At 42.2% G+C, this 14,510-nt stretch overlaps 1 protein-coding gene across 5 annotated transcripts in view; it reads left to right on the forward strand.

Annotated features, from left to right (window-relative positions):
- The window catches only part of RARB (retinoic acid receptor beta), a 312,141-nt gene that overhangs the window by 278,168 nt on the left and 19,463 nt on the right, over positions 1–14,510 (forward strand). For all 5 annotated transcript variants that reach the window (XM_066555407.1, XM_066555425.1, XM_066555416.1 and 2 more), the window contains one exon: positions 13,206–13,366. In XM_066555407.1, coding sequence (XP_066411504.1) covers positions 13,206–13,366 — 161 coding nt within the window. The remainder of the gene's footprint in view (positions 1–13,205; positions 13,367–14,510) is intronic.

The raw sequence follows: 14,510 nt of genomic DNA on the forward strand, positions 1-14,510 counted from the left end.
CACAGGCATATCAGCTGCCACTCATAGGGCACACAGTATAAACCCATGAGTTTGGAGTCTTCTTTCTTGGCTGGGGGAGTGAGGCAGGGAGGTAACCCTCTGGGACAGGGGCCTTGCACTAATGGAGGAGGAATATTTACAAATACTCCCTAGAAACCAGGGTGTGGGAAAAATGAGGCAATTAAGAGGAATCACTAGATACCCTGTCTTAACAGTTTATTATATATATTTTTAATGAGTATTTAATCCCTAATGCTGTGTGATGGATTAGAAAAGAGGGGAACTCAGGCCTCTTTCTGTGCATACTTTTATGTTTCCCCTTCATTGAACATTTTCTCTGGGCAAATTGTTTAACTTGAGCTGGTTGGAGGTGTTCCAGCACAACAGAGCTTTGCTGAAAATAACATTGGGTTGAATCCCAAAATGAAGAGTTGTCTGTTGTGTTCAGATTTACAGAACCTCGGGATGAGTTACAAGGGGGGGCCAGGAAGGAGCCTTGTCTGTTCCTGTCCTCCATGTTGTACATCCCAGACCCTGGGGGACTTGGCTGTACTGTGTGCAGCCTGGTGCTCTGGGCAGTTCTGCAGCTGGATGGGCAGGTGGATGTTCATCAGCTTTTTTAGGAACTGAATAAACCTCTGCTTTTGGAAATCTTGAGGTTTTAGCTCATGCTTCCCGTGGGGGTTGTAACCCTAGAACAATATCCTGAGGACCTCATAGAAACCCTTCTGTTAGTGCATCTTTCATCTTGCACTTGCCACAGCCTTGGAGAAGACCATCCTAGCTGGACACAGGCACCCAGCCTGTGTGCAACGAGTTCAGGGCCCAATCCCACACTGGTGACAGATGTGAAAGATTTGTCATCAGCATCAATGAGATACAATGGGGTTAGCAGCCACCTGTAATGCCAGATGATCCGTGCTGGGTAGTCACTTCCAGTGCCGACTGGGGACCACCACCTTCATTGAAGGAACAGCTGTGTGTTGAATTCAGTCTCCTTGCCCAGCCCTTGGCTTCCCTTTCAGATGTCATCTCATGTCCAAGTTGCATCCTTTGTTTTCATGGAGAAGTCTGGGAAAACTAGGTCAGTTTATCCAAGTAGAAATTATTATTTTATTGAGTTAACTCTGTGTTGACCTGCTGCCTGTTTGCCTTCTCAAAATGAACTCCCTTGTGTGCACTAAATCTGGAAGTTGCAGAGTACTCAGTAATCACTTTGATTTCAAATCAAAAATAAAAAGGCTGCTTTTCTTAGTATCTTTATGTTTCCTGGAAACAAGTGTCTGTCTGCTTTGCTTCTTGTGTGATCACTACATCAGGCTGGTCTGGTGTGCTGGGAAAGCACTTAATGTAAAAAGGTTATGTGCTGGATTTTCTGGAGATATTTAAAAGATCTTATGGAGAAATCAGGATTTGATTCTGCTTGACCCTGGCTGACAGAATTAAGCTCTTTAAGCCAATTCTGTAGTTACTAGCATGCCTTCTTTTTAAAATAATCTGGTCCACTTACTCCTGCTATTTCAGAACTTTAGTCCTAGACAAGAAAGCTGGTTTTTTTTTGTTTTGTTTTCTTTTTTTTTTTTAATGAAAGAATATTTGGAATGTATTTTTAAAGAACTTCTTTGGCATTGTACATGAAAGATAAAATATATCAAAATAGACAGTCTGATAATTAGGTGCAGGCTTGTGGAGTGATTCATGTCATAATGTGAGTGCTGAAACAGCTGAGGTTGCTGCAGGTGTGCTAAAGGAATTTGATCCTGTGATGCCGTGATGCTTTTGCCTCTACATAAAGCAGGAGTACAGATGTCAGGAGAGCCTGCACTAATAGATGAGAAACAGTATTTTTGCATGTGAATTATGGATGGAGCAGTATTTATTAGAGGAAAAAACTAAGGCCTTTGTCTCCCAGGCACCTTTTGCTTTGAAGAGTCCCACTAAAGCCTGCTGCTGTCCCAGGAACAGAGATCCCAAAGTGAGCTGGGGCTTCAGCTGCTGCCTGTTGAGCCTGGCTGGAGCTCAGAGCTGAGTTATGCCATGCATGGGCAGAAAGGGATCCGAAGAAAAGCCTGGGAGGCAAAGGCCTTTAAAGTGCCTCAGCTGGCGGGTGTAGCTCTTCAGGGTGGGCTGAAGCTGAAAGTGAAAAAACTTGTTTACCTGTGGCAGCAGCCAGCTTCAGCAGGGCTTTCCTGGAGACTGCTAGCTTGCTTGGCATAGCTGTCCTGAAATCCTGAGATGGAAAGAAAAAGAAGTCCCCTGACTTCACTCCTTGCTTTCTCCTTAGTTTACAGTTGGTGAAAACAGGACTATGTAATCTTCAAAAAAAATGCCCCACTCTAACAACAAATCTGCAGATTGTTTATTCCAACTGCTCAGCTTTTGGGAAAGGAAAGGATGTAAACAACACACTAAAATGCAGTGAGATGCAACAGTATTGTTTGGGCATGTTACTTTCCCATTTGATGAAGCTTTTTTTTGTAGTATTATGGCAAAACAGCTTTACAACACACACTGTTCTTTAAAAAAATCAAACCCACCTGCTGTCCAAGCCCCCTGGCCAGTGCAGATGTGTGCCCACCAGCTGTGTTGGACTGTGCATCAGTGTGAGGCTTAAACAGGCAATTTTTTCTGGCTGATCTAGCAGGGCTTCTGGTCCACCTGGCTAAATGATACTGTTCTTCCCTTCTCCTGCTGCTTCAGCTAGCCAGGAGGGCAAGCTTGAGCAGGGCGGCTGAGTGTGGTTGTGGGGTGCACACTCTGTCCCCCCTGCCCTCCACTTTGGGTGCCAATGCTGGCACCTTGAGAGGTGGAAATAACCTCCCTGTCCCCATTCTATTTCATTTTGTTTTAGTAGTAGGAGCATGAACAAGCTTTTGCATTTAGAAAGGAATGTGTGTAAGCTCATAATGGTGTGTTTTCCACATTTGCTTCGGAGGAATAGGTAAATAGATTCTGAGCTATTTCTTTGCTTTTATTGTCCCTGGCCTAGTGGGAGGCCAGGGCTGCAAGCTGCCGAGGCTGTAACGCAGACAAGCGCTGCGATTCAAGACTGCAGCTCCCTTTCTTCAAACATGCCGGGAACAACTGTTCCTGCGCCTCCATGAGCTCAATTTACGGTTGCGGGAGGCGATGTGTTCCCGCGCCTGGCGAAGCACCCGCGCACGCGAAGCCTCTGCAGACGTGTTGTCAGTTGGCAGCTCTCTCGCTAGATGCACCTTTACACAATTGCACAAGCCACCAGGAGGTACAAATGTGAAATTCAGCCTTGGGGGCAAAACAAAGAAATGAAACTTAGGTATGAATGCGGTGTTATCCATCTGCAGATACAGATATTAGACCTGATCTCCCACCACGCTACTGTAGTTTTACACTAATAGGACTCTGCTGTAATCGGTGGAGTACCACTGCAAGACAAAAACAGCAGTGGGGATAAGTTTGGGCTGTTATTTTTAATTCTGGTATATAATGTAGAGAGTGAACCCTGTTTGGGGAAAGCCAGCCTGTGTTCACTGCGTGAAACCACCCATAATAAAAGGTAGAAATGCAGTGACACACTGTCTTGGTATTGCTCCTGATCTTCTGCTCTTTCTTCTGGGGAGCCATTGCCCTGAGTCCTGTGTGTCCATGTGCAAGCAAAGGGATGGGGTCTTCCAGCTCGCCTCCTTTTTTTGGTTGCTTTTCCATTTGCTGTCCCATAAAGTCAGTTTTATCATGCATGACTAGAATTTGTCCTGTAGTTTGGACTCATTCATTACATTGAATAAATGTGCTTATTATGGAAAGTTATTTTGTGGAAGGAGTCTGTTGATGGCATTGTCAGGAAAGAGGTTGCAATTTGTCATGGTAGGTAGCTTGCTAGTTAAGTAAAAAATAAGTCAGTTCTTTTCCTCGGTGTATGTTAGGATAAGATATAAAATAGCTGTGGCAGATTGAAGCGTGAAGTGTTACAGGCTGGCAGTGGGCAGGGATAGTGTGCAGTGTCTGGTCTTAGCTTACAGCCATGCACTTCCTTGGCCATCAGTGGTCCTGGATAATGCCCAGCAAATTGAAATGAGGACTTTGGATAACCCCAGTGTCTCCCATTTGTGAGGCATCGTACTACCATGACTGTCTCCTGAGAGAAATTAATATAATATCTGTAGATAAGTAGACTGATTTACCTTTTGATGACCCTGGAGAGAAAGGTCAGATTCAGGATATTTTTGCTCATAATCGGTTATCCATAAAGAGTTAGTGTACCAGGCTTCAAGATTGTAGCTCAAAAGGGCAGTTGCTTTGAGAAGGTAGCTTGAAAGGGCACCTCAACAGCTGAAATCAGATGAGACAGATTTAATGGCCTCTCAGTAATTTCTGACTGAAAGTTCAGAGTTTGAAATTTAGGGATTTTTTTTCTTCCCCCAGCCTATGGTAAAAGAAATGCACTATAGCCTAATAGAAATTTATTTTCATGCTGAGTATTTAGAAGAGTTTTTCAACTGCTGCCTATACATTTGGTCACTTCAGCTGTAAGGAAGAGAAAGAATAATCACTTTGTGGTTTTGGTCTTGTGTATTTTTAGCTAATGTGTTAAGACACTGCAATTCCAGAAAAGCTGTCCTCCATTTCCCCAGAGTATTTTGATTTAACCATCTGCATGCAGAATTTTATCTAGACTGCCACAGAAGTTAGTAGTAAATCCACTGGGGTCTTGGCAGCCAAAACAGTAGATAGTAAGCACAATGCTTTGCTTCCCTGAGGGGTTTAGTTTCATAGGGATTCTGCCACAGGCTGGCACTTCCCTGTGGGTTACCTGCAGAAGCCCTGTATATTTAGGAACCCTCCCCAGATGGAGTGATTGATTGCCAAAGCTCCTTCCCATTCCTGTGCTGTGCATGGAAGGGAAAGACTGGAAATACCCACTGGGTGATGCAATAACTTGCAAACCTGTTGCAAGTGGCATGGTAGATCTTAATAAAAATCATAGGTTTTATGTTGAGAGTAAGGAAGTGACTGATTTCTTGCATAATACTGAGAGAGATGGGGCATTATTGGAGTGAGGAGGGAATGACAAGTGTAGTTTAATTTAACAGCTGCACAAGATGCACAGGGACATTGCAAGACCTGCATGTGGAGATACTTCATCTCACATATGGGAATTTCTGGCTATATTAAGTAACTTGAGGTGATGCCTATGTGAAATACAGATGGAAACATACCAGTGAGTAAATTTTGTCCGAGTCAATGAGTATGGCTAGGCTATTTCCATGGCAGATATGTTGGTGGGTCTTCACGGGAAATATTAGTGATTTATTCTGCCTGCAATTGTTAATGCTAACAACCTTCAATAGCTGTTTAAGCATCAGCTGCTTAGAGCATGTGGATTATCCTATTAACACTGGCAATTAGTTGATGATATGAAAGCACTTTGAAAATGGAAATCACAGGGCAAATGCTATTTAAACAGTTCATCATTTAATGTATAATCCCATCTCTCCAGCTACTTTGATTGCAATATGTAGGGAGATGGTAAGGGAGACCAAGGAGTCTGCTTTCAGTTCAACCCCCGGTACAGGTGCTGTGCCCTGTCTGTCCTGCCTCTGACTCAGCTGCTCCTCGTCCTCTACCTGCCCACACCCATGTGCTGCAAAACACATTTTCTTCTGTTTGATTTTTTTTTTCCCCCACTTGTTTACTGTCTTTCTGTTTTTGCAACTTCTTCGTTTCTCATTTGTTCTTAGGACCTGTCTGGGGAGTGTGAGGGGTATTCCATTTCTGAAGTCCTGATTTTTATTCTTTGGGCAGTTAGTACTCTGTTTGGCATGTTCTGCAGACCTTGAACCACTCCCAAAATACTATAGTAAATATAAAGGTAGGCATTAGTTGGTATATTCATACACTTGGAAATGGCTTATGGGAGTCTGGTAGATTGGGGGAGTTTGTTTGGTTGGTTTTTTGGGTTTATTTAGTTGGTTTGGGTTTTTTGTCCAGTCCATCTGCAACATTGAGGACAAATGTGCCTGTAGAACCATTTGGTTCCCTTCAGGAGTGGTTTTGGGTCTTGGATTGGAAGTTCTAGGTATTCCAAGTATGATTTTGCCTCTGGATGTCTTAAAATTAAAAAGCAAAAGAAATTAACAATAATTTTTATTAAAAAGATAGTACAGTAATATAAAAATTTAAATAAATAAGTAAAAGAGTACCGGAGGCATACCTTTCAGCTAATTTCAAGGGGTATTTTTCTCAACCTGTTGTTTTGCATTGGCTTTTCAGTTTTGGTCCTACATCTGATTTCAGATGCTATTGGGTTTTTTTTAAAGGACTAGAAACTCCTTTTTTTTTTTTTTTGCTCATTCCACTTTCTAATATTTCAGGGATGTGACAACAGCAGGTGCCAAATTTCACATCTAAAATAAAATTGTTCCGACTGATGAGAATCCTTGAAACCACAGGTGAAGTTTCAGGCCAGTTAAATAAAGCTGTAGAGCATCCATTTGTATCATTCATTCATATAATGAAACCTGTTCTTATAACTCAGCTCTGATATATTAACCCCGCAGTTATCCTCACACATAAATGGGAGATGTGTTGCTTTCGTCAGGATATAACCATATAAATCCCCTGTGCATGAATGGAAAAATAGGGGCCCTAAGGCTATAGGTATCAAAGGTCTCCCCTATACTTACAATAGCCTAATAAGGTTATTTTGAAGGCATAGGTAATTATTCACAGGCTCCCTATAGCCAGTGATTCATTGTTCACTACTGAAACATTTCTAAATGAATTATGTTTTAAACAAGCAAATCCTTGGCCTTCTCTTTTATGGGAGGAAAAAGAAAATGGGAGGGACACAAAATTCCACCATTTTCTGTGTTAAGTACACTGCTTGCTAGTTAAAAGGTTCCTGGTATTTGTAGCAGTTTAAATGTACTGCCGTGCTTCTTGCTGTTTTGAATGCCTATTTCTGAATTTCACATTTTGATAAAAATATTATTGTTGTCATTAAATTGATATTTAGAAAAGACTGGATATAAGAGCTCAGTGCAATGAATAAAACAGTTGGAGTTAACTATCCCTGGGGATAGAATCAATCACTGTTGTAGAAGAGGGTGACATTTAAAAAAGAAACTCAGAAGAAAATGTCATGCTTAAAAAATTAGATTTAAACGCACTAGCTCCTGATTGATTTTTATTGCACTCACATGGATACACTGATTGATTATCAGCCTTACAAATGTTTAGTACCTTTCTCACTTCTCTAATAATCAGAATAATCTAATTTTCAATGTCATTTAAGTTACCATATTCAAGGCTATAATAGATCATATTTCTAATAAAACATAGCAATTATGTAATGAATAATACAAAGCTGCAAGGCAGAGTTCAAATTTACCTTCCTCAAAAAAAAGAAAAAAAAAGGTTAAAAAAAAAATACCAGGAGTGTCTGGAAGGGCCAGTGTACGTGAAGGCAGGAGACAGGACGATGTCTTCTGGATGTGTGGTGTGTTCCCCTGTGGTTGAACTGAGGTTCCTGGCGCATTGGCCGGGGCGGGTTTGCCATAGCTGAATGTTATTTCTCAATAGGAAACCCTGGGCGGGCTCGAATTCTGTAATGGATGTGCTTGCTCTGTGCCTGGGGAAAAATGATAGTGTGCCAGGTGCTTATGAAATGTCTTCCATGATTGTTTCTCTGTGCTCCCTGTTAATTTTGATATCTGTCTGTAGAGAGATACTATCTCACTTAATTTGAGATGTTTTCTTCTGGCGATTGTTATCCAACAGCTGACATGGTTGATTTCTCAGAATCAGCTACAAAATATGCAGGTTTTGATGTGTTCTGGTTTTGTAAGTCCCTTACACAACTGTGTACTTGTTATTCGCTTTGTCCATTAGAAATGAGAGTTTTGTGTTTGAAATGGGCTTTGTCTCCAATCATTCTCCATATGTCAAAGCCAAGTTTTGGCATGGAAATTTGTTTTAAAATAGTTTCCTGGCTTATTTTAGGACTGAGCTGTTTTGCCTAAAAGAAAACATTATTTCATCTGGAAATCACGACCTAGGAAACCAATCTATTTATAACTACCTGGTGTTCTGCATATTTTAGTGTGTTTGGCTTGCAATTGCACTACTGTTAATGTGTACAGGAGTCCCACCATCCTGGATTGATGGCTCATCAGTGTGTCGAGTGTGATTTTGCTGCTTTTGAGATGATTGTTCTCTTCCTTTACATGTCTTGGAGATGGGAAACTCAAACTCCTTGAGTTCCTCATCTTTGTGCTTTATTCCACCAGTTCTCAGGTCTGGAATTTGGCTGGGATGTGCAGCTGGGTGTTGCTTTGGACCATGGGGTCAGAGAGCCTAGTTCAGCAGCAGCAGGATTGCTAAGCTCCCTTGGTTTGAAATTTTCCAAGGTGACTGTTGGGAAAGACACCCTTATGGACTGCCATTCCATACCATTTAACACAGTTAGTTGAAGAGTAATATGTGGTATATGTTGGGCATTTAGCCTGATGGAGCACACTTGCCATTGGCAGTAAGTAAGCGTTTTGCTTATTTGACTGAAATATTTGACTGAAATTGGCCACAGCTGCTAACTTGTGCCAGAATTAGAATTTTTTTAGCAGCTGCCTCTGGAGTTGGATGAGCAAGAGTGTGGAGGAGCTGTGCTAGGTTTGTGGGTTTCCACCCTAGCAAACAGCTTGGTGCTGCTGGATTTCCCAGCTGCAGTGCTGGGGATCAGCCCCACAGCCACGTGTGACACCATCAGCCTGCCCAGGCTCCCTGGTGTTCAGGGACAGGTGGCTTCCCAAGGAGCAGGAGGACAGGCAGGACAGTGAGCCTCTGCCCAGAAGGGAGAACTGGCAGGTCTGCAGCGTTCCTACCTCAGTTCACCTCTCACTTCTCTTCTCATTGGGCTTTACAAACAAAAGGAGTCTTTTTGCAGACCGATCTTGTGCCCAGCACTGTGCAATTACTGACTTGCTCTGTGTGCTTTATGGTGCTTTTGAGGTTTGTTAGCTTAACGAGTAACTTCCAAAATATTTGGGGACAAGAAAAGTGTGGTTTTACAGGAATGTGAACTGACTGGAAGCACTAGTAGTTGTTGCTACAGGAACAAAACCAGCTAACTAGTACACAGAGCTCTTCAAAGGTCACGGGGATCTCCAAGACACAAAACTGCAGTGATAGCATTTCAAATAATGAATTTATAGCTGATTAATCATTTTAATACATGAAAGAAGCTGTCTGTGTATCTTCTGGATATCTGGGGAAGCGCAGGTTGTGCAAGTAGTAGGAAAAATTGCATTGTGAGTGGCAAGTTCTCCTCCCTTGGACATGTTTGTGCAACCTTTGACAAATGGATGTACAAATATTCACTCTTCTGTGATTTTACCTGATTGCCTAGAAACTGTCTAAATCTCATGGGCTGGATCCCAGCTTATCTTTAGCCAAACAGTGGCTAAGTTTGGTGGACCTGAGGGGTTTAAGACTGGACAATTCCCTGCATTAGGACATGCTTGAAATGACCCCACTCAGGCAGGAGAATTGCTGCAAGGTTACTAAATGAGAGCACTGGGGTTCTCCAAGAGAAGCTGTTTGTGTCTTCTCTATACTTAGTTCCATCTACAGCAGGCCCTGCTTTCCTTGAAGAATGCATCTGACCCTCTTGCACCTTTTGTGCCCTGTCCATCACTTTGAGCAGAAAAGGGAAAGTGTATCTGAGGCTAAGGGACAGGCAATGGCAATCCTGGGGTGAGGAGAACAGACTGAGCAGGACAAGAGGTGGTGTTCTGCCCCCCTACCATCAGGGAGCAGGCTGAACATCTGAAGGTAGGGGCTAGTTCTTAAGGCAACAGAAAGTACCTTTGCCAGCTTGTGAACCCTGCTGTGGCTGCCTGCAGGTTTCTGGGTGTGGAAGTGCAAGTCCTGGCGTGTGTGTCAAGGGGACAGGGAAGCTGTCACAGGAAGATGGATTGAAGCAGACGTGCACAGGTGTGGGCGTGTGTCACTCAGCCTTCTGAAACACGCCAAGACCTGGCTTCCTCACATATCAAGAGTCACCTTTTTTCATGCTTCTTCCCCACGCTACCACCTTATTTATTTTTCTTTAACTTTCAAGAGTTCTCATAGGGCAAGAGAGCTTCCATACTGTCCCCTGTTGGGAGCTTCTAATTAATGCAGCCATCAAGTCAGAATTTAGTGCACAAGTAATGAAATTCATAACCTGAGTTTTCCACGGCAGCATTAACTGTGACACAGATTCATCACTGGCGTATCATCATTAAAAGGCAGTGGAATTGCATCAGGGATTGATGTGATCATATGCATGTAAAGATCAAGATACCAAAAGGTGTGATTTATGTAATATAAGCATAAGCTGTAATCCAAAACCCTTCCCACATGCGGTGTGACAGTTCCTGTTCCCAGAGCAGTGATGGTTTTTAAATTTACTGCGTAAATGTGTGTGTGTGTGTTTATATGTTTTTATTTAACTCTTTTAAACATAGTCTTGTCTTAAGGTCTTTCTGTCCTTTTATTTTTTTTTTTTTGCGTGTTGATTTATAACTGTAGTTAAATCTGCCCAATAGTTTGGTGTTACTGAAATGCTTTATATTTTAGGAGCTTGGGTGTTATACATCAGCACTTTAATGCATTATCTTACAGGGAATGTGGAAACACTGACAGGTCTGATGCAGTCTTAATGAATAAAGTAAGAAGATATATATTATTCTGTATTTTCATTATTTTAAAAGCTATCAGAATCATTTAAGAAAGTTAATGAGGAACAAAAAATGTTCCTAGTTTTTGGGCTGTGTTACTTCTCCCATTTCTACCCTCTGATTTGGACCAAAAGAGAAAGAGGACAGAGCTTAGCCAATTTGGTGATGAGGACTGATCAGCAGCTGTCCCTCCAGTGGCCTTTGGAGGGAAAGGAATTTCAGGTACACTGCAGAAGGAGCAGTGCTGGGATAGCAAAGGCGAATGGCAGGGTCCCTGCCAGAGTTATCTCCTGGTCTCTAGGAGCCCTTGGCACCTGCTTTCTTTGAAGCCTGGCCTGAATAATGCATTCAAATTGGACGAGGAGCTCAAAACTGTTGAGGGAAGTGGTTGTTGGGGCCGCCTGCTTGGCAAATTTGTCAGTCAGCTTGTAGAGCTATAAGTAAGTGGGGCTTTGTTACAAAGGTTTATTGCTCTTCATGGTTGTGTAGGAGTTTACAGTTTTCTAAGGAACTCCTTTATCTCCCAAGTACAGCAGTGATTAGGATTTGTTTCTGAAGTACAGTGGCAGTTTGCAGCACTCGAGACATAGCTCTGGGTCTTGGATGTTTTTTCAGTGCAAAACATGGCATTTGTGCTCTGCACTGGGGTTCAGCCAACAAATCAGAACGTTTGCTTGAGGGGAAAACTTGTAAAAGGAAGTGGGGAGCAACCAGTCCATCGCCCTAAATCCGACTGCACTGATAGCATTGTACCTTTGCAAGGAATAACCTTTTTGGTCCACTTTTGCTGGTCTCCTTTGGGTCTGTGTTCTCCAAACACCAAAATTGATGGTGTTCAAGGTTAGGTTTTAATCCAGTGGGGTGCTCAGCATCCCAGCCCTAATCCAGCCAAGCACATGACTGACTTCAGAGAGGTCTGTCACACAGTTAAGTCAAGTTCATGCTTAAAATGTGAATGACTGGTGTCAGAATTCTCTCAGTTGCAAATTCAGACCTTTAGTGAGAAGACCAGAGCCATACATTGCATGGACTGTGTGCCTTGTGAAGGAGAAACAAATGTTCCCCACATCTCTACTCCTTGTTTTCTATTACACACAGTATGTTATTTCTGTAGATGCCTCTGACTCTGATGCTTTCCCAGCCCACTATTTTTTCTGCTCTTTATGAATATTGTGGTTCACCGGCACGTAGGAAGCGACCACAGAAGATGTGGAGATGGGCCTGGGGAACCCACAGGGAAAAAGAGCTGGCATGGAGGTGGCTTTGTGCTTCCCTCCCTCTGGCACAGACAGATGCACTTTCTGGGGCAGGACAGTACAAATAAGAATCAACAGGTCTTTGGCCATCCAAAATCCCAAGCCATGCTCACATGTGCCAAACCCACCAGCTGCACCCTCTGAGTTTAGGGCCTTGTTTTAAATATCGTGAGGTTTTGAATGCTAACAATGTTAAGATTGGTTTTATTTATCCAGTAAGATTTAGTCTTCAGGGTGTTTAATATTGACATAGAGTCTTCAGGGAGAGGGATTGATTTTGCTTGGCTTTGTTGTAAAGCCTTATGCATCTGGTTACACTTAAGACGTTAGCTTTAGCTAACAGCAAGACTCTTGATAAAATTCACAATTACTGGCAATACTGTGGACACGGACTTATCTCCTGGGCACGTTTTGTAAAATTAAGCTATTTTCATTAAAGAACAAAGAGCAGCATGGTGATGGAGCAGCTGTCATATTTTATTACAAAACACAAATATGTGGGAAATCAATTACAGCACGAGTGAGCACAATGCATATTTCCAGTAATCCCCCACGGCCGGGGGAAGGTAGAAGGCTGATCTGAGTGCAGAAGCAGATGGCAAGCAACTTTAGATAGCTTCACTGCCATTTTTTTCTCTTTCAAGTGTTTGTGCTTCTCCTTTGATCTCCAGAACTTGAGTTTAACGTGTTTCATCTTCTTTTGTTTACTGTTTTCACATTTAACTTTCCTTTTAAATAACTTCTGTTTAGTGGAGTTTGTATTAGTGTGGGGCTTTGTTATCTTCCATGCTGAGGTACTTAAGAAGAAAGATATTTGCTGTCTTTCTTTAGTGTTGTTCACATCCAATAAAATAGTGACTGCTTCACTGCAGAGGGCTTCGCCATCCACCGTGCACAACTGTAGTTCTACAGTGGAAAAAATCCCACCTCACAAAGTTACTAAGACACTCTGCATATGAAGTTGCAGTAGACTTTCCTGGAAGGCTGATAATGTGGGATTGTGATGGCACACCCACAACAAACCCCTGTAGAAGTTTGGTTTAATCACTGCTCACTACATTTAGTTCTTAAATTATTTTTAAATGAGTAGGCTGGAATTAATGTCCTCTGTGCATATAACATTTTTATATTCACCTAAAATAATGTGTGTTTAAAATAGCAGTATTTTACAGTGATTTGAAATAGAGCAGCAAAAGCAACATAGGTTGATCTGAATAACCCCATGTGATCTGTATCTCTGCTTTTCTTACAGCTGTCAGAAATGACAGGAACAAAAAGAAGAAGGAACCTTCAAAGCAGGAGTCCACAGAAAACTATGAAATGACAGCAGAGTTAGATGATCTCACTGAGAAGATCCGAAAAGCTCACCAGGAAACCTTCCCTTCACTCTGCCAGCTGGGAAAATACACTACAGTGAGTATGATTTGAGGCACAAAGTGTTCTCGATATGCCTGGATGATGTGAGTTTTGGAGGCTCTGGACATTTTAAATAGGTGAAGAAGTAGATTCACTCTTTGCACCTCCTAAGCCAGGAAAAAACCAGAGGTGTGTGTGCAAAGGCTGCCTGCTGGGGAGAGAAATTGCACTTAGATGTGAGTGCTACTTAGCGGTATCACAAGAGACTCCTGGAGGATTAATCCAGCCAAACCCCAAGCTCTGAGACCATGAGTCAGTGACATTCCATCATTCATTAGAAATTTCTTGGCTTCCAAAGATGTGATCTCTGCTCGTGCATCAGTAGATTACAACTTTGCAGGTGTAGGGAGTTCTTAAATGCTGCTGGATTACTGGTGATAGTCCCAAAGCTACCAAGGTCAAGGAAAATATGAAATGTTTAAGTAAAACAGTTTCCAAAATGCTCATTTGCAGTTTATTCCTAGAATCATAGAATATCCTGAGTTGGAAGGGACCCACAAGGATCACTGAGTTCAACTCCTGGCTCTGCATATGACAGCCCCAAAAATTATACATCCTTTCCCAGTCTACCAAAAGATCCCATAACAGCAAAAAGTTTTGATGCTTTTAGAAATGAAAAATCAGCCCCCCCATCAAGAAGCTCAGTACTATGGGAATCTCTCCAGAGATGAGTCAGGGAAATAATTTTTCTTCTATACATATATATGTTGCTAAATACAGGGAAAGTCAGTGATATTAATTGATTAAAGAAAATTCAATGTCAAGTTTGCAAATCAAATAATAAAAGAGAGGATGAAAAATAACTGTTAGATAATGTTTAGAACCTTATCAGTAAATAAATGACTACTGGGTCTTGGCTTGCTGTTGGTTGCAGCAGCATTGACTGTTTCAAGGGATGTGCAAAACATCCTGAGGTAGTCAAGCATGTCCTCTCATCGCTGAGAGCAGGAGTTTGGGAGTGACATGGCTGGGGCAAGGAGAGAGCTGCCTCCATGGTTCTTGCCCTCCAGCCCCAGCTGAAGATCTGGGACCAATCCTCAGAGGCCTGGTGGAATAGTGCTCTCACTGGATTGCTCTCTGGTTTGGGTAAATTTTCTGCTATTGAAACAAACATTAAATTTCTGAGTGATGTAGGCAAATC

Source organism: Molothrus aeneus, chromosome 1 (assembly GCF_037042795.1).
Source record: "Molothrus aeneus isolate 106 chromosome 1, BPBGC_Maene_1.0, whole genome shotgun sequence".
Classification (NCBI taxonomy): Eukaryota; Metazoa; Chordata; class Aves; order Passeriformes; family Icteridae; genus Molothrus; species Molothrus aeneus.